The 17562-nt window shown below is 38.9% G+C and overlaps 2 protein-coding genes across 3 annotated transcripts in view; one reads left to right on the top strand and one right to left on the bottom strand.

Annotated features, from left to right (window-relative positions):
* The window catches only part of LOC135945447 (ankyrin repeat domain-containing protein 13C-B), a 14989-nt gene extending 14304 nt beyond the window's left edge, over positions 1 to 685 (bottom strand). For both annotated transcript variants that reach the window (XM_065493143.1, XM_065493144.1), the window contains exon 1: positions 571 to 685. The gene's annotated coding sequence lies outside the window, so the exon portion shown is untranslated. The remainder of the gene's footprint in view (positions 1 to 570) is intronic.
* The window catches only part of Adcy2 (adenylate cyclase type 2 Ac76E), a 24862-nt gene extending 7300 nt beyond the window's left edge, over positions 1 to 17562 (top strand). Inside the window, exons 2-22 of the mRNA XM_065493142.1 lie at positions 601 to 733; positions 3910 to 4077; positions 6610 to 6771; positions 7513 to 7707; positions 8604 to 8707; positions 8916 to 9027; positions 9144 to 9271; positions 12026 to 12184; positions 12249 to 12381; positions 12449 to 12589; positions 13480 to 13697; positions 14070 to 14274; positions 14797 to 14922; positions 14981 to 15150; positions 15205 to 15334; positions 15719 to 15829; positions 15884 to 16033; positions 16089 to 16196; positions 16585 to 16699; positions 16753 to 16877; positions 17051 to 17562. Of these exons, the coding sequence (XP_065349214.1) occupies positions 601 to 733; positions 3910 to 4077; positions 6610 to 6771; positions 7513 to 7707; positions 8604 to 8707; positions 8916 to 9027; positions 9144 to 9271; positions 12026 to 12184; positions 12249 to 12381; positions 12449 to 12589; positions 13480 to 13697; positions 14070 to 14274; positions 14797 to 14922; positions 14981 to 15150; positions 15205 to 15334; positions 15719 to 15829; positions 15884 to 16033; positions 16089 to 16196; positions 16585 to 16699; positions 16753 to 16877; positions 17051 to 17188 (3031 nt within the window). The 3' untranslated portion in view covers positions 17189 to 17562. The remainder of the gene's footprint in view (positions 1 to 600; positions 734 to 3909; positions 4078 to 6609; positions 6772 to 7512; positions 7708 to 8603; positions 8708 to 8915; positions 9028 to 9143; positions 9272 to 12025; positions 12185 to 12248; positions 12382 to 12448; positions 12590 to 13479; positions 13698 to 14069; positions 14275 to 14796; positions 14923 to 14980; positions 15151 to 15204; positions 15335 to 15718; positions 15830 to 15883; positions 16034 to 16088; positions 16197 to 16584; positions 16700 to 16752; positions 16878 to 17050) is intronic.

Genomic DNA, 17562 nt, shown 5'->3' with positions numbered 1-17562 from the left:
TACATCCAATCAATTCGAGGAACTCACTCCACGCGAAACGGAGGCATTCAGTTTTCCAATCGCGATGGAAGAGCAACAAAGCCATATAACTAAACTTGTCCCAGCGTCTGATTGTTTTCTAAATCAGCACGTACGCGCCGAGAATGTTATTCCGTTGCGAAGAACTTGTCCGCGCATTGATTTATTCCTGGATGGGAGGAACGCCTTAATTCCGTGAAATTACAAGGCTGTGTGTCAGGGTTGGCCGCAAACCACGCGTTGGGCCGCGCGCAATATATAGGTCGCCGCCGTGAGTGCGAGAGAGAATAGGGTGCAATCACTCAGGAAAGGGTTTATTCTATTTATACATGCACACAGCCCTTTCAGCTCGTTTATAACGAGCAACCGACAGCAAGAGCAGCGTTGAAATTGAATAGAGACGAGTGTGTTTAAGTCGGCCGCATATTTCCATCTTTTCAAAGAAAAAAAATAAACAACATTCGCGCTCGCTAACAGAGAGGCTGCTTCTATCTGGCCAAACATCGTCACCCGCGTTTGTCCCCGATTGACAGCAAACAAACAAACAACAACCTTATTCTGGTCTTGGTGCTCGTTTTTCAGGGGCGAAGGCGAGTTGGAGCTGCTCTACCGCAATTACTGCGTCCGCCTCAAGCACTCGCTGTTCATCGGCTGCATTGGAGTGGCCGCTTCTTTCACCCTGGTGGTCGTCGTCGCCCTTCTCCTCCTTTGCCAAGTACGTTTCCCAATCTAGAAGAAATTGTGTGTCTGATTGAAAACTGCAATTTCTCAGCGCGTGCAACAAGTAGGGCGTTGCATTATGACTTGTTGCACGCTCTGAGAGGATTGTAATGTTGGTTCCTATAAATGCAAATTAGTGTTTTCTATAATATTTAATTGCTTTTCTTTGCAGCATTTTTCTCTAACTCGTTGATTGATAGGAAAAATTATAGAAGATATTTAGATAACTTTAATTCAAGAAAAAAAATCATAATTTCACTCGCTAAATAAGATCTATTGGTCGGAAAAAACCTTGTCGATCGGTCTGTGCCCTTTTGCAGTGCAGAAGGCACTGCTCCAAATATATATATAAAAAAGTTTCTAATATTGATTAAGGTATAAATTTCATTTAAAAAAAATCATTCCATTCATTCGTTCTTCCTTTTCGTTGGCTGGTCTCTGTGGTCTTCTAAGCCAATTTCTATATGAAAGCAGCAGAAAGATGTCCTGAGGGGTCCGGCGATTCGAATGATTTTTTGTGTCGACATATCTCCCAATTACGTATTTTGCGGGTTTACAGGCATTTGAGAGGTTTGAAGTAAAAACTAGGATTTTGAGCACGACATAACTTTGTTCAGGTCATTCATAGAACAAAAAACATTTATTTATTATAAAATACGCAACTGAAGTAGGAGATTTAAATCTCTCGTTATTTTTTGCAAACTTTTCCTCTGGTTGAAAAGTAAAACAAGCTGAAATTATACTTTATTTTCCAATTTTTTAAATAATATGTTCGGAAACCATCTGAAAAGTTGAATTGTGTGCAGTAAAATTATTTTAGCAGTTATTTTTTAGAGCACGTAACATTTGGGCGGTTTTAAAAGCTTATAAAAAAGTTTTAGCAATAAAATTTCACGAATCATAATCATTATGTGCCTATAAGAATTTTTTTATTAAATTCATATTTCTTCTTCTCAGTAACTGTATAAATTTTTTCATGGAAAGATATAAAAAACATTTCAGCAAAAAGTGCCAAAAAAAGAACCTTTTTTAATGTATATACATACTACGCTAAAAATAGAAAAGGAAATTGAAGAATGCTCGAAGCGGCAACTTTTTTAAGGTCCAGGCAATTAACAGGGTAAAAGGAAGGAAAGGTGCAGAGCTGCTTTTGACATTTTTGCCCCTTGCCTGCACAATTTACGACTGGCCCACTTGTAACAAAAGCGAGCAAGCGACTCTCAGCGCGGCACAAAGTGCTCGTCCGTGTCGCCACCGCCTGTTTTTTCGGAGGTCAAAGGTGGAGGCAGACCACCGCTGTGTCGCAGCAGCCAGAGAAACACCAACTTTTTTTCCTCTGATTGCAAGAGACCGGCAATTTCATTTGGTCCTTTGCTTCCTTCAATCACGGGATTATTTTCAGCCTCCAGCCACAGCCGTTGACACACGTCTTAATCGCCGAGCTGCGTTTTGGCCGCTGCATCCGTCTCAAAATAGAATTGGATCGAGCAAGTGGCGAATTTCGCTAGAGTCCCTTGAGCTCAGCGGGAAAAAAATAAAACGGAATTGATTTACGAGTACATTGATTTTGGCCGTAAATCGCGCGCATGCATATCATAACGGCGAGCGAGAGGGGCTGCCATAAAGTGTAATGTATAGTATTCTCCGTAGGATCGGCGCATTAACCAAAGTGAAAAGTAATATTCTTAAAAGCAGCCTTTTCACCTGGGGGCACCGCGATTTGCCTGCCTTTGTGGCCTCTGAATGGTTTGAAGACGAGCCAAAATCGAATTTCCGAATTGAGCACGTTGCTGATATTCTGCTCCAGGAATCAAAAGACCAAAATCCGCAACGGATGCGTTTGATCTTGAATATCATTAAGGGGTTTAGAGTTTATGGGCCCTCACAATCAGTCTAGGCCTGGAGATTTGCATAGCAACGCATAAAATGGAATATATATGGCTTATTTAGTAGAAACAGTTCTAAACGCCTTTAAGGTCGAATTAAATTATCTATGATTTTACGAAGGGCAAATAAAATTTAAAATTGCTAAAAAAAATTGAAGCTAAATTTTAGAATTGGGTTAGGAACATTTAATTTATAAATTAATACGAAAAAATAACGTTTCCTAGATATTTAAACCATGGGAGAATGGAATTATGTCTTTTTTAATACCGGAAACTGCTGTGTGAAAGATTATTTCCGAAATAAAAAGTAGCTTTTTTTGCCATCGTCTGCTTTTTTAAAAACCCTGCTTTTTTGAGAAACTCCTCTTTTAGCTTGGTTTATTATATGGCTGCCGAAAGGTGGCGCTCTCTCCTACCCTGGCTGCCTGAGTATATCCGTGTTAACCTGATAAGGAATTATTCTAAACTCGACGATAAACGTGTGCGGTAGCAGCAAATATTGCTCCCTCGGCCGCACATTTTAGGAGTTCGTTAACCTTGAGCACATAGCTCCCTTTGTAAGTGATTATCTCTGTGAACAATATTACTATTTGTGGTTTGTGAATTTAGTTAGTTATATTGACGTGTATTTATTACAGTACGAACCCTATAATTGACGAATAATTGAACTACCTTGCTTGTATATTGCCAATCTCTGACAACTCCCTTTTAGGGGTAAGCTTATGTTATTATATATTGTGTTGTGTTATATTAATTGAGTTATTATTTTATTCTTGTCATTTTTATATATTATATTTTAATAATTGACAATGGCCTTTTGCCTTTTTAATGTGTTTAGTTTTAACATTCTCTTCTATGTATTTATGGAATTTATTATATTATTTCAGACTAAATAACGGCAAATACAAATAAAGGCATTGCAACAATTTGTGGGGTTTGACTTATCTCGACCATTCCCCATAATTACATCAAAATTTTCATTAGAATTTGGTGCAATGTATTTTGATCGAATTTTAGGGCTAATTTTAAATTAAGGTGGATGATTTCCTGCATTTACAAATATTTTATATCGCCGATTCATTGAAGTTCACGCATTGTAGCTTTCTGGGTGGTTCTTGGTTCTTGACACTGTGGGGTGTCAAGTGTGTTTCGGCGTAGACAGGGGCTTAATAGACAAAGTTGTTAATTGCAGGAGCAGAGTGCATGCCAGGCGTTTAAACGCGCCCTCCATTTTAAGCGGCCTAACGAAATTTACGGCTGTTTTTCTTTTTGCTTTTTGCCTCAGGATTACTCGTCATGCTGGCAAGAGGTGGTGGTCGGCTCGAGTTTGCTGCTGCTGCTGCTGGCAACGCTGGTGGTCGCCCACACGCCCGCCGTGCAGAACTCGCTGCAGCTGAGCGCCAGCCTCGGCCTCCTTGTCTTCTGCGCCGCCTTCGCTTCCATAATCCTGCTGGTAAGCTTCCCTGCTTCTGGATTTGCCTATTTGCCGAGACGACGCCGGATATTTGTTTTAACGCTTCCGAGAGCGAGTTCAGTGTTTATTTGAACCGACGCCTGCCTGCCTACCTTTGCTTATGTGCAATACAGAAATTCGCTGCACATTCATGTAGTCACAGTTTGTTTGCATTCGCTTCCACTTGGCAAGCAAACAGAATGTATTCATCAAAGGGCCAATCAATAATTCGCACTCAAACGTCAGTTTAAAATTGCCTCGCGCGCGTCGGTGATGGAATATTATTTCGCTTTTTGATCGCGTAACGCGCTTCAAAACGGCACGAGAGAAAATTATTAGCTCGTTATGAGTTTGCAGCGTGTGTGTGTTAGTTCAAAAGGTGAATTTCAAACAGCAGCACGTATATTTATTTAATATAAAATTGAATTGCAAATTAAAAATGAATTTCTAATTTAAATATTTGTTTTTAAAATTAAAAATGTATTCGCAATTCGTATTTAAATTTATTTTCTATTCAGCGGCACTACTTTGCAATACGCAAGAGAAAATATAGCTCCATTTTGCCATATAAATCCATCTCATATACTTTAAACCGAGATGTTGGTGCCTTTTAAGCTAATTGCAACTTAACGAAATTGACCGAACATGCGAGGTATAATTTTGTTTGGCAACATGCGAGTGGATCAAACGGCTCAAAAGAGTTTCTAAGAGGGTGGTTTAACCTGCAGACGCGCACGAACGTTGCAGGCACCGCCGCAGCAAATTCAATTTTCGTCTTGCGAATTTCTCAGCATCAGCAGGTAAAAGCTTTTAGGGAAGCCTTATGCTTCCCGCGCGACGCCGCTGCACCACTAGGCTGCATAAGCGGCCATCGCAGGCATTACCGGCCGCCAAGCGCCAAGCGACGCTCCATTTATCCCGTGCGATGCGGTGGGTTGGGGCAAACTCATTTTCGACGAAAGGCCCATTATCGGTCACGGCAACAATAAGAGTGGCTTTACGATCGCCGTTCGCCTAATTAGTTATTCGCCTGCTTTCCATCCATCAAACCTGCGGCCTGCCCATCGATTTTCGCAAAATAATTTGATGCACGCGCGGAGGGAAATTTGAGATGGGCGACGGTAAACGAGGAGAGTTGTTGCCAATTAGCAGAGAGTTACAAGATTGAACAAATAAACAGAATTGGCTTTCCTTGTTTTGCTCCTTTTCTTTGAAAATTTCCTTTTTTGGCGGATTCTCTTTTCACAAATTTTCCTCTGGCGAAATTAAAGTCGTTTTTCAGCAGGAAAAAAAACCCACTCTCTTTGGATTTTACATGGCTAAATTTTAGCTACGGCTAAAAATTCGCTCTCAAAAATTTAAAGACATTTTTATGATTTTTTGTACGAAAATTTAGCTATGTACATAATAAGTAACTTTTGTTTAACTTCCTTTCTGGAATATGCTAGGTTTCATGTAAATTTTGAGTTTTTCGAGTTGCTGGAACCCACACGGGGACAAAAAAGGAAAATAAATAGAGACTGGAGATAAATTTTAAATTTAAAAAAAAAACAATTAATTTAAATTTAGAAATTTAAAGGCTTACAATTTGTAGGAAATTCTATATTTTAAAGCAACTCCGAGATTTTTGTCAGGATTTCGGCAATTTCGTTTGTTACATGTCATGTAAACAAAAATTAATAATTTTTTATCCATTTTCCGTCTACAGAGCTTAGGAAAAACATAGACACACTAGAAGTCCAAATATCAGGACAAATTTTCTTCGTCATAGATGTAAGACAAAAATTAAATAACATACTTCACGTTGACGATTAATTTTAGACATCAATTATTAGTCCATTACGTCAGGGTGCAAATCTGGAAATGGACCCAAGTTATCAACTTAAAATTTCCACGACTTTGTAAGTGGGCGGAATCAGCCATATTTTTGTTTTAATAAATTGGCAGAACTTTTCCCGTCAGAGCAACACAGTCTTGATTTTCACATAGTTTTAAAGGATCGAATTAATTCATTTTTCCAGAGTTATTTGCACCGTAGAGTAGACTGTTTGAAAACATCTTACAAATGATTTTAAACACCCTCACTCATCCACCAACCCCTTCTGTTTATTCTTATTTTCGTGTGATACAATTTATTGCCCTCCTTTTGACACCGAAGAAGGAAACAAGACAAAAGTTACTAATATTCCAATTAGCAGACTCATCCGTTTCCAATTATGGACCGAAACAGAGTTTGAACAAACAAAAAACATCGTTGTTGACAATTCATTACGGCTATATTTAGGTGTTCGCCTCCCTCATAACGAGGGAAAGGGGAGCTAAAATTAGCGAGTCTCTCCAGTTTTTTCATTACGCAACCCTCCTGCTGCTCGCGGTCGCTGGGATTTAATGATTTCATATTGTGCGCATCTCGTGATTAAGCGCCCGCCAACAAGCCGGTGGTGGGCGCAAAGCCCCTATTTGCAGCTGCAGCATTATACTCTAGCTGCCAGGCCTGGTAATAATCGAAATTGCCCTCCGACACACTCACAGGTGGGCGGCTGCGACTCGAGCCGCGCGGTGCCGCTTTTCACCCTGTTGCTTGCGGTGCACACGATGCTGCCGGTGCCCCGGGCGCTCGCCATCGGCCTCTCCATCGCCGTCGTCACCACCAACGCGGCCCTCGCCGTCAGCAACCACTACGCCAGCATGCACGTGAGTCAAGATTTAAAAAAAAATTATTTATTTAGCATTTAATTGATTATATTTTTAACTGCACTATTATTAATATTTATTTTAATTTTACTCGTTGTTTATTCGTAAGTCTACGGGATCAAATTTTAAGGTCAAAATTTAAAATTTTCCTGATTTTTTTTAGTTTTTTCCCCATTGAAAAGGTTACAATAGGTAAAAATACACATGCAAGTTTGAAAAAGATGTTTGTTGCCCACGTTTGCAAGTAAATGCGATCTTATTATTTTTGTAAGACAACTGAACCAATACTTTCAACCATTTCTGTGGTGTTCCCCTCGTCATGTGTTAGTTTATAAACGAACTTATTATTGTTTAATTTATTTAATTCCCCATCTATTCCTTTTAGTTTTTTAAAATTTATTTGTCAAAATATATTTTCTAAATCTGTGACTGTTTAAAAGCAGAAAATTTGAGACGAAACGAATGAAGTGGAAAGAAATTCAAAGCAGGCGCGTTCGAAAAATCTAACTCTTTGCTCGTAAAATTTAAATTCAATCAAATTCTTGTCCAAGAAATTCGTGATAATTTTATTCAGTCAAAATTAAAATGCAGCCCGACATTTTAAGATAACATAAAACAGTTTTAAATTAACGAAAACGAACTGAATATTTTCAAAAATACAACCCCTTTATTGCCATTTGTGCTCTCGTTTAATAATTGTAATTTTTCTTTCTCTTTGGAAAAACGTGTTGATTTACTCAGGTGTTGGCCGACGCGATTTTCCTGGCGAGCGCGAGTGCGACGGGCGCGTACTACCAGGCGCTGACCAACGCGGCGCACCGCAGGACTTTCAAGGGCACGAGGACCTGCATCGAGTCGCGAGTCAAACTCGAGTGTGAAAAGGAGCAACAGGAGCAGCTGCTGCTCAGCGTCATTCCAGCCTACATCGCAGCCGAGGTCCGCATGAGAAAAATAAGTTTTTTTAAACAAACTGCCAGCTGTTGCTCCAGCTCTCCGCTTCTAAAAGCTAATTCAGCGGCTCATGAGCCGTATAAAATCTTTTCATTCGCTCTCCACAATCGGTGCACGTTTCCACTCAGCGACGTTAATTGATTTTCATCAGCTTTAAGGGCAGTTTTTACTGCGGAAATAAAAATGACAGGGGAATTGAATGAAACCAATTTACAGGATTGCTTTCAGTGCGTGCGTAAAAGTGGTACCTATAAAAATGGAAGAATTGTATTATTGCCCTTCATTGGCAGTGCCTCGCACAAATTGTTAAATAAATTAATTGAATTCTCTTAGCAATCTAGGTTAGTACTTTTATTTCAAAAATATGGAAACGAAATATTCTATTAAAAATAAAAAGTTAAGTTAATTAAGACAGGGCAGCAATTGAAAATTATAAAGTGAGAACCGATTTAGTTTATTTTTTGAGTGATTTAGTTCTATAATGTGTGCAATAGTAAAAAGAGGAACTTGATACATAAAAAATTGTTTTGAATTAACATAAAATTTCAAGTGAGACAGTTCCTCTTTGAATTAAAATTTTTAACTGGTTAAAAAAATCTTCTTTTGTTCCGTAACATTCATTTGACTAGAAAACTCTAAGGATTCGACGTTTAAAAAGTTTTCATAATGTACGTGGTTTATTTTAGGAAAAGCTACACGAATTTAATTGTTTCACCAACAAACTAAAACATAGAATCCTTAAGAGTTCCTTTTAATTACAGTCATGGCCAGAAATAATTTCTTTACAAAAAAAGAAACTCCTCCCTGAACGAAGATTCAATGTTCTAGAAACATTTTGATTTTTCTATCAATGAAACAAATTGATTCGAGATTGAAAACAGGTGAAGCGGAGCATAATGCTGAAGATGGCTGACGCGTGCCAAGACATTTGCAGCAAGCAGACCAGATTCCACGACATGTTCGTTCAGCGACACAATAACGTCAGGTATATATATCAGTCACTGTCGAGATGCTGAAAATCTTGATTTTTTGCCTCTCGTCTCACGTGTGGCGGCAGAGAGCGCGAAATCCGCTTGTTTCGCTCTGTCAGAGGGCCGCCGTCTCTGTTTACGTCTTGGTTTTGATTTTATGCGGGTCGCTTCCTCTTTCTTTGGCCACATATAACGAACTCTTGTGTATGTGTGTGCTCGCAGCATCCTGTACGCGGATATTGTCAACTTCACGCCACTCTCAGAGAAGCTGACTGCCTCGGATCTCGTCAAAACCCTCAACGAGCTGTTCGGCCGATTCGATCAAATCGCACAAGTACGTCGTCTCGTCTCTCACGTGTGTGCCGCAGGGGAAAGCAAGAGGGCGGCCGCTCCGGCACGCAGCCAGTCGAAGGATTCAATTATTTTTTCTTCTTCTTCGTGTGCTTGCAGGAAAATCAATGCATGCGGATAAAAATCCTGGGCGACTGCTATTACTGCGTGAGTGGCCTGCCCGTGTCGCGACCCAACCACGCGTACAACTGCGTCAAAATGGGCCTCCAGATGATCGAAGCCATAAGGTGTGTACACCAACACAAAAAGCTGCCGATTAGCCAACCGCATGCAAAGCCATGTGCGGCTGAAAATGAAAAAAAAATATATGCGATGAGAGTAAGCAGCCGGCGGCGCAGACGCCTCCCTCCTATTGCTTTTTTTGCCAGTGCTGCAAGGAAAATGAGCGTTGCAAATTATTTTCCTTTATGGGATAAACGTGCAAAAGCCGCTTAGAGAAAAGTGTTCCCAGCTGGAATCCAGGTCAAACAAGAACGTGCATAGGTTTTATTTTATAAAGAAAGTTCCACACGCAATTCCCGTTCAGTAGCTTCGTTGATTTTGCGAAAAAATCACTATCATGAAATACATATTGTGCAGCTTCGAATAAATCCTCCAGAAGTTTAAAATATTTTTACTGGCCAAGGACAAGAGATATACTATATCATCTCAGATATGAAGTTCTGATGAGGAGGAACCGTCGAAACGAAACCAAGAACACTAATTTTGATTTATGTTTGTTTTAACTCCATAACCAACCTCTAGATACCTTTAGGGAATTGGATAATCAGTTCCAACTCCCAGTGCAATCATAAATATTATTAAAAATCACTAGATTATCGCAAAAATACTCCAAACCAGGTTGAAAATACAAATTTGAGTTTTTTCTTATTAGGTTGTGTTTCCTTTTCACATAGGATTTTGTTTTTCAATTTTTTTCTAATATCCTCCGTGCCAAGTCTTCAAACCTAGTTGCGAAGTCAAATTTATTGAGAAATGCATTGAAAATGTTTCTGATAAAAATTGAAAAAAATACAACACATTTTTGCTCATTTTTTGATTATGCTTTTATTTAATTTTAAATTAAAAATCAAGAAAGGCTTCTTTATTTTATTTTTTACGATTTTCTTTTGTAAAATTTTACCCCACCAATCAAGCTCTATACTACGACAATTTATGTCCAATTAAACAAGCTTGAAAGAGTCGTTACAAAACATGTGCTGCATTCTTAATTAAATATCACACTGTTATTAATTACTTGTTAGTTCCGCTAACACAAAGCCAAGTTTAATGAAAATAAACGTCCTGAGGTGCTTATCAACTCTCGTTTCACGCAAACTCCCGCAAAGAGTCTTTACTCCTTTTTCTTAATAGACCTCACAAAATCAATTTATTTGAAACAATCAAAGCAAATTAACTTTTTTGTTTGCGTCTCTCTTCTCCTCTGATCGGTTGGGAAGCAGGCAAATGAAAGATCGATCGTTTGGCCCTGTCCGTCACACAAAGTGACGCACTTTGATCCGTTCGTCCACAAGAGCAGTTCGGACGCAGGTCTCGTTTAATTCGCTGGGAAAACAAGGCATTACGTAATCCTATAAAAGTTCCGGTGACAATACCAGCCGCAGTCGCTCTTTCGGAGCTCGGCCAGCCGCCCGCGCCGACATGGGTCAGCGGCAAAATAATACACAGGCCAATGCGTTTTTACAGCAGGGCCTAGGGCCTGCTGGGAACCAATGCCCGATGAGACCATTAGTCAGCGCAATTTAATAAAGGGATGCTCCTGTTCGTAAATTCTTGTCCGCTCGGTTCAATTTAACACAAGTGAGCTTTAAATAACCCATTAGTTTCGGATAACAAGCCGTTCAGTGAGGGCCAATTCGAAACAAAGAGGAGGTCAATTTTTTATGTTCAAAGTACTTTTTTTGCGGATCAGCAGAGCAACAACTATGCCCCATACATCCCCACGTTCAAAACTTTTTTAAGTAAAATATATAGATGAAATTTGTGTTTTTTGAAACATTTTACATTGAAAGACACAACAAAGAACACTTGTAAATCTGTGAATCAGTATAGGCTGATAGAAATTACAAAATAATGGCCCTGATTTTGAGCCAACAATTTTTACCGTCGGAATTTCCAAGTTTAAAATTACAATTATAAAAAAACTATCATGGATGGATTATAGCCAATTTTAATTAATTTGGTTTTCGATTTTTTTTAGCGAAAATGTAGACTTTTTAAACGGTTTTAAGCTCAATTTAGACGGTGGTTTACCCATCTCTCGAGGTGATTTTCTGACTAAAAATACTTAATTATGAAATCACCTTTAATTTCATTTGGTTGCCTCTAAAAATTTATATTTTTTAAACTCAGGTGGCTTTACCAATGAAATTTAATATTTTAAGTGTAAAGTTAAAGTTATTCAGGGAATCTATGGTCCGATGACTCTGTACCACCCTTAAACTGACTATTAAGCTCGACGATTTCGTTAAAACTGTCTGTTAAAAATATCTCTTAAACCATCCAACTAAAAGTCAAATGACTATTTATCAACTGGACCCTGATCCAAATACAGTAAAATGACTGATGCGATCAGGCAAATGCACAACAAAAATAAATTAGAGAATATCGGGAATTTGATAACAAAAAATAAGTAATTTGTTAATACTTTAAGCAAAAAGGTGGTTTAGAATAAAATATTCCAGTTAAAAAAAAACTAAAATAACTATAAAAAATCTTAAAAACTGGATATTTAAAACAAAACCAAAAATAACTTTTTTGAACAAATTTTAAGGTTTTTCTAAGAACCGTTATAATTTAAAGTTCATATTTCTTTGTAGCACGTACCAGTGAAATGGCTGAAAAATAAAAGGAGCGGCCCAAATATCCTTTTATGTAATTTCATCACCTACCAACTAGACCAACAAAATCAACCGTCCTCATAAACAGCTTGTTTTACTGTTTGATTATCTGCGACGATTCTTTTTTTCACATTTTGGCAGGTTTGTCCGAGAGGCGACCGGCTTCAATGTGGACATGCGGATCGGCATCCACTCTGGCAACGTTTTGTGCGGCGTGCTGGGACTGCGCAAGTGGCAGTTTGACGTCTGGTCGGACGACGTGACGCTGGCCAACCACATGGAGTCCGGAGGAGTGCCGGGGTGAGCACCCAAAACTTGTTACTCTGCCCCTGTTCAGATTATTGAGCAAATCGAATTATTTTAGGCGGGTGCACATCACGAAGGCGACGCTGCTGCAGCTGGGCAGCCGCTTCGAGGTGGAGCCCGGCAACGGCGGCACCAGGGACGCCTTGCTCGACGAGCACAAAGTCGACACATACCTCATCATTCCGCCCACGGTCGGTTGTTTTGCATAAAGACGTTAAAAACTTGTTTAACTTTGCTCATTACTCTCTCTTTTTCAAGCACTCTGGCGAAAGCGACGCGACGGCCGACAAAGGGCGCGGCACGCACGCCAAAATGACAAAGTACATCGAGTGCTGGGGCGCAGACAAGCCGTTCGCGAACATCACGGAGAATATGCTCGCCAAGAACATCGGCCTCACGGTAATCTCTCTCCCTTATTTCTTTTTATCGCTCCAGCGCGAAAGCCGTGCAGGCAACAATCTCCGCAGATCCGCTGCGCGGGTTGCATAACTTACCTGTTGCTAGTAATATTATGTTTACTATGCGCTCGTAGAGAGAGTGGTTGGTTTATTTAGGCAGCCTGCCAGCACCACTAAACGAACAAGTACCTTAAGAAGCCTATTAGACTGACGCCAGAGCTGCAAAAAATTTATCGAGATTTTAAAGGAGTTTTTGTTGACCATGATAGTTAAGAATCCACTTGAGGGTTTATTTATTTTAAAAATTAAATCCAAACTTTCTTCTATTCCGCGTCAAGACAACCGTTTCTCAAGAGAAACAAAACAAACTTTAGCCGCGCATAAAAAATTCAGCGGAGAGCCGAAACTAAGTTGAGCGAATCCCCAAAGGACACACGTCAGAATAATTTTAATAAACTCTCCATCTTGCAGTGATGTTTCGCAAATTTGCAAAGGCGGTTTCTTCCGAGAGAAAAAAACGTGAAGTCTGGTTTTCTAAATTAAATTTCTTAATTAAAACGGTCAAGAAATTTAGTTTCAGTTAAACTTTTAGTCATGAAAATTCAAAATTAAAACTGAAAATCAAAGTGGCTAAAATTTTGGCAGAAGCTAAGTTCTCGATTAGATTCTTTAAATAGATAGCCTAACTTTTCAGGCAATTGTTGCATCTTTACTGTCTACAAAATAGATCAAATTTTTAAATTACAGCAAAACAAAAGAATTCCAGATTTATTAAATATTTTAATAATTTAAAAAAAAACTATTGTTTAGTTCCGATTGTGTTATGCTCTTTTTCTAAACCCTTCATCTGCAAACTGAAAAACTCCTTTCACACTCTTCAAATTTTTTTAGAGCATTGCTGCCGTCGAGTCGAATTTGCTGCCAGGCAAGAACTCGTGTCTGGACTGTGGAGGCTCCGAAGATCTCAACCCGTTGCTGCTGTGGTTCAAAAGCCGTGCTCAGGAGCAGTTGTACCGCAAACAGAGCGACTCAAACTACAAGTTCTACGTGCTCGGCGCCGTCAGCCTGTTTGCCAGCATCGCAACCATCCAGATCTTAATCATTCCGCTGTAAGAGTATTTTAAACCATTGTAACATAGTGGAATGCAAAAAGCAGAGATAAAGGGTTTTAATTTGATAAGCAATTGTTTTTAGGACATGGCCCTGTTAGAAGTTTTTTATTGACTAATTGTCAGAGTAAAAATTATCTCTCTTAAGTCTGAAGATAACTGATAGAAAATGGCAAATTTCCTTTGTTTGTTGTAGCTGTTTTGAATCATTTTTATCATAAAAGAGTTTTTCGCAAGCATTTTTGGGTAGAAATCCATATCAAATAATTTATTCGCTTGCCGCGGCTCCGTAATAAATTCTGCGGTGCCCCGCGGAAGCATGTGGAGGCGCTGGAAATTGCATGTTTGATTAATGGACTGTTTTGGCTTCAGGGACTGGCTGCTGCTGTGCACGCTCGGCGCAACGTTCGTGGCGCTTTTGCTACTGCTCTACCTCAGCTGGCTGAAAGAGCCGTGCTCGTTTGCCTCGTTCTCGGGAGAGGACGGGGTCGGCATTGTCGGCAGTTCCGAGGGGCTCCGACTTGCGATTTTCCTCATCGTAGTCGCACTCATTTCAATTACGTCACTAGCGCCTGCGGTACGTTTCATCACGACCGATAAAATCTATAAAAATCGTCATCTGATCGATATCTGATGATTCAGAAGGCACTGGAAGAGATTTTATTTGATTAATTTAAGCATGGCATGAAATCGAGAACCTTTTCCACGAATGAGTAATTTTCTGCTCCATTAAATCGACATTTTTCCACCACTAAAAATATATAATTCACATATTTTTCGCCAAAAAGCGTTTGAAATAAATAAAGTCAATTAAGGTATGAAGGAAATTAATAATAAAGACTGTTAAAACCATTTTTTTAATTTTAACTCATGATTATTCGGAAAATTCCAAATGAAAAAAATCAACGATTTTAAATAATGATTTATTTTTAATTTAACGAAACACGATTATTTTATCTAAATACCAAGATATCGTCGAAAATTGAGTAAACAAAAATAGCTACACTGGAAAAATGGCTCTGAACGGCCCCAATTTAAAGAATAAAAGTTTTACTTATATAAATTGTGGACTAATTTAAATTTAATAATTGTATTTCAGATGTACGACTCTAAAATTCAGCAAGTAGAGGAGCTAATCACATACAATATCAGCACATTTGAAGTTGTCGAAGCAATAAACCAAACTGCATCGGTTGGAAATTCAACCTTTTTCACGATAACACCAGTAAATCCAGAAATAAATTTAAATCTCTTGTTTATAATTGAACATTTCCTTCCCTCAGGTTTACATAAAAAGCTCTGTTCTATGTTTGGCATCGATTTCTGTTTTCCTGCGCGTAAGTTTGTGGCTGAAACTGTGTTTGCTGGCTGGCGTCACGGTTGCCCATCTCTGCACATACATAACTCTTTGCGCAGCGCAGTTCAACGAATACTATCTAAAACTGGACGACGGGTGAGTGTCAGTCGCACACGAAAAGTGCATTACGTATAAATGATCACGTTTCAGACTCACTGACCTGCCGTTCGAGGCCCAGATTGTCCTCTGCTTGGCACTTGTGACGTCAATCCTGCACATTCTCGACAGGCAAATTGAATTCACCTCGAGAGCCGATTTCTTGTGGACCTCAAAACTTAAGGTATGCTTTCCGAATATCCGAAATATTTGGAACTTTTTCTCAAATTGCCTGGAAAGAGTGTAAAAAGAAACCTTTAAGGCTTAAAGCTGTTTTCACAAAGGTAACGATAAATCAAAGCTTTAAAATAGTTGAAATTAAAAAGTTTAGAGGATTGAAAGTTGTCAGTAAAATCCCTTTTAAACAAATTTGATCTGAAAACGTCAATAAAGTTCATAAATCAGAAAATTTTAACTAAATAAAAGTGAAAATACAACAGTAATCAAAAGATTAAAATTAGTAATTGTTTTTAATTATTCCAAAAACCGCTGTAAAAGTGGTTAACAATGAAAAGTAAAATATTTTTCCTTCCCTTTTTGCCAATTTTAATTCATTTTGAATATTTAGGTTGAGCAAGAAGAAGTCGAGACGATGAGAGGGATAAACAAAATCCTGCTGGAGAACATTTTACCAGCGCACGTAGCTGAAAAGTTTCTCTCGCCGACCCCAGTGCAAAACGTAATTTAATAGAAAGAACGTGGATCTCTTTCCTGAATTAATAAAACTTTGCAGCAAGATCTGTACCACGAGCGGTACGAATGCATCGCGGTCATGTTCGCGTCCATCCCGAACTACAAGGAATTCTACGACGAAACTGACGTCAACAAGCAGGGCCTCGAGTGCTTGCGCTTACTCAACGAAATAATATGCGATTTTGATAAGGTAAAATAACAAATAACAACGGAATAATATTCTAATTAATTGTTCGATGAATCAGCTCCTGCTGAAGCCAAAATTCAGCTGCATTGAAAAGATAAAAACCATCGGCAGCACGTACATGCTGGCTTCGGGCTTGCGACCAGGAAAAGAAGAGGATGGAAGCAAGGTAATTTTTAATGCAAATTTAAGAGGCCGGTGAACGGTGCATACTCAGTGGTAAAAATGACGTCGCAACTGATAGCCCTGAAGTGGTGATATGCGGTGGATTGCAAGAATCATCATCACAATTAATCTGTCTAGAAAAATCAATTAAAATGCCTTTCTGACGTTTGTCTTAATGACTAAAAGTATGAATGCATTAAATCTCAAGCACCACTTTTCACTATCGATTTTTTTAAACTCTTACACACTAAGCAGAATTATTTTTTAAAAAAAAAACAATCATTTTATACGTGATACGATAGTAATTTTAATTTTAAGTAATTGATGAACATAAAAACAAAATGTATTAATCAAATTTTACTTAATAAGTGTTTTCATTTTCATTTTTTTAGGATGTGTCCAGACAAGAGCATCACGTGGTAGTGCTAGTGGAGTTCGCTCTGGCACTCATGTCAATTTTGGACCAGATCAATAAAGATTCATTCCAAAGGTTTCGCCTCCGCATAGGTGAGCCGCGTGCACCTTTGAAATTTGTGTGTTCTGATGAACCATTTGAATAGGTTTGAGTCACGGCCCGGTCATTGCTGGGGTCGTCGGCGCGCAAAAGCCCCAGTACGACATCTGGGGCAACACTGTCAACGTCGCGTCTAGGATGGACAGCTGCGGAGTCATGGGCAGAATGCAGGTATTGAAAATTAAATAAATTATTTTAACTAGCGCAGAAAATTTTATGAGGAGTTTTTCGGAGGCAAACCGATTTATGCAATCAGAATTTGAGCTCAGAACATTTCAAGAAGAGGAAAAAAATTTGTTGCCTTTCATTTTTGCGATTTGTTGATTTTAATCTGAATTTTCAAGGTGACCGAGGACACGGCGCGAATTTTGATGGGCTGCGGCTACGAGTGCGAGAGTCGAGGGCTAATCTACGTCAAGGGGAAAGGCCAGCTTACAACTTACTTCGTGAAAACGCCATTTGACACGCAGTCAATGAAATAATAATCAAAATATCTAAGTGTTCTCTCAGACAGAACGGTGTGATCGTGCAATTTTTATTTTTCCTACGCTTCTCTCATTTTTCAATGCATTTCTAGCCACGATACGACGTTCCTCATATTCAGAAAAGGCAATAGTTAGGTTAAAGATGCTACTTGTAAACGTGTTTAGCTCAGATAAACTGTCCGTTGTGCTTTTAATTTTAGGTTTTTACCATTTTGTGTACATTACATCAATATTTTCGTGGCAAATTGATCAAAATTAAGTGTTAGGAAAGGCAAATTTCAAGGCAATAATTGTAATATGAATATTTGTTTGATAATTTTATCCACTGCTTCATCGTTAAATAAAGATCAAGTTGAACCGACGCCGGAAAA

The sequence above is a fragment of the Cloeon dipterum genome, chromosome X (assembly GCF_949628265.1).
Source record: "Cloeon dipterum chromosome X, ieCloDipt1.1, whole genome shotgun sequence".
NCBI classification, from domain to species: Eukaryota; Metazoa; Arthropoda; class Insecta; order Ephemeroptera; family Baetidae; genus Cloeon; species Cloeon dipterum.
This window is presented reverse-complemented; position numbering and strand designations above follow the sequence as displayed.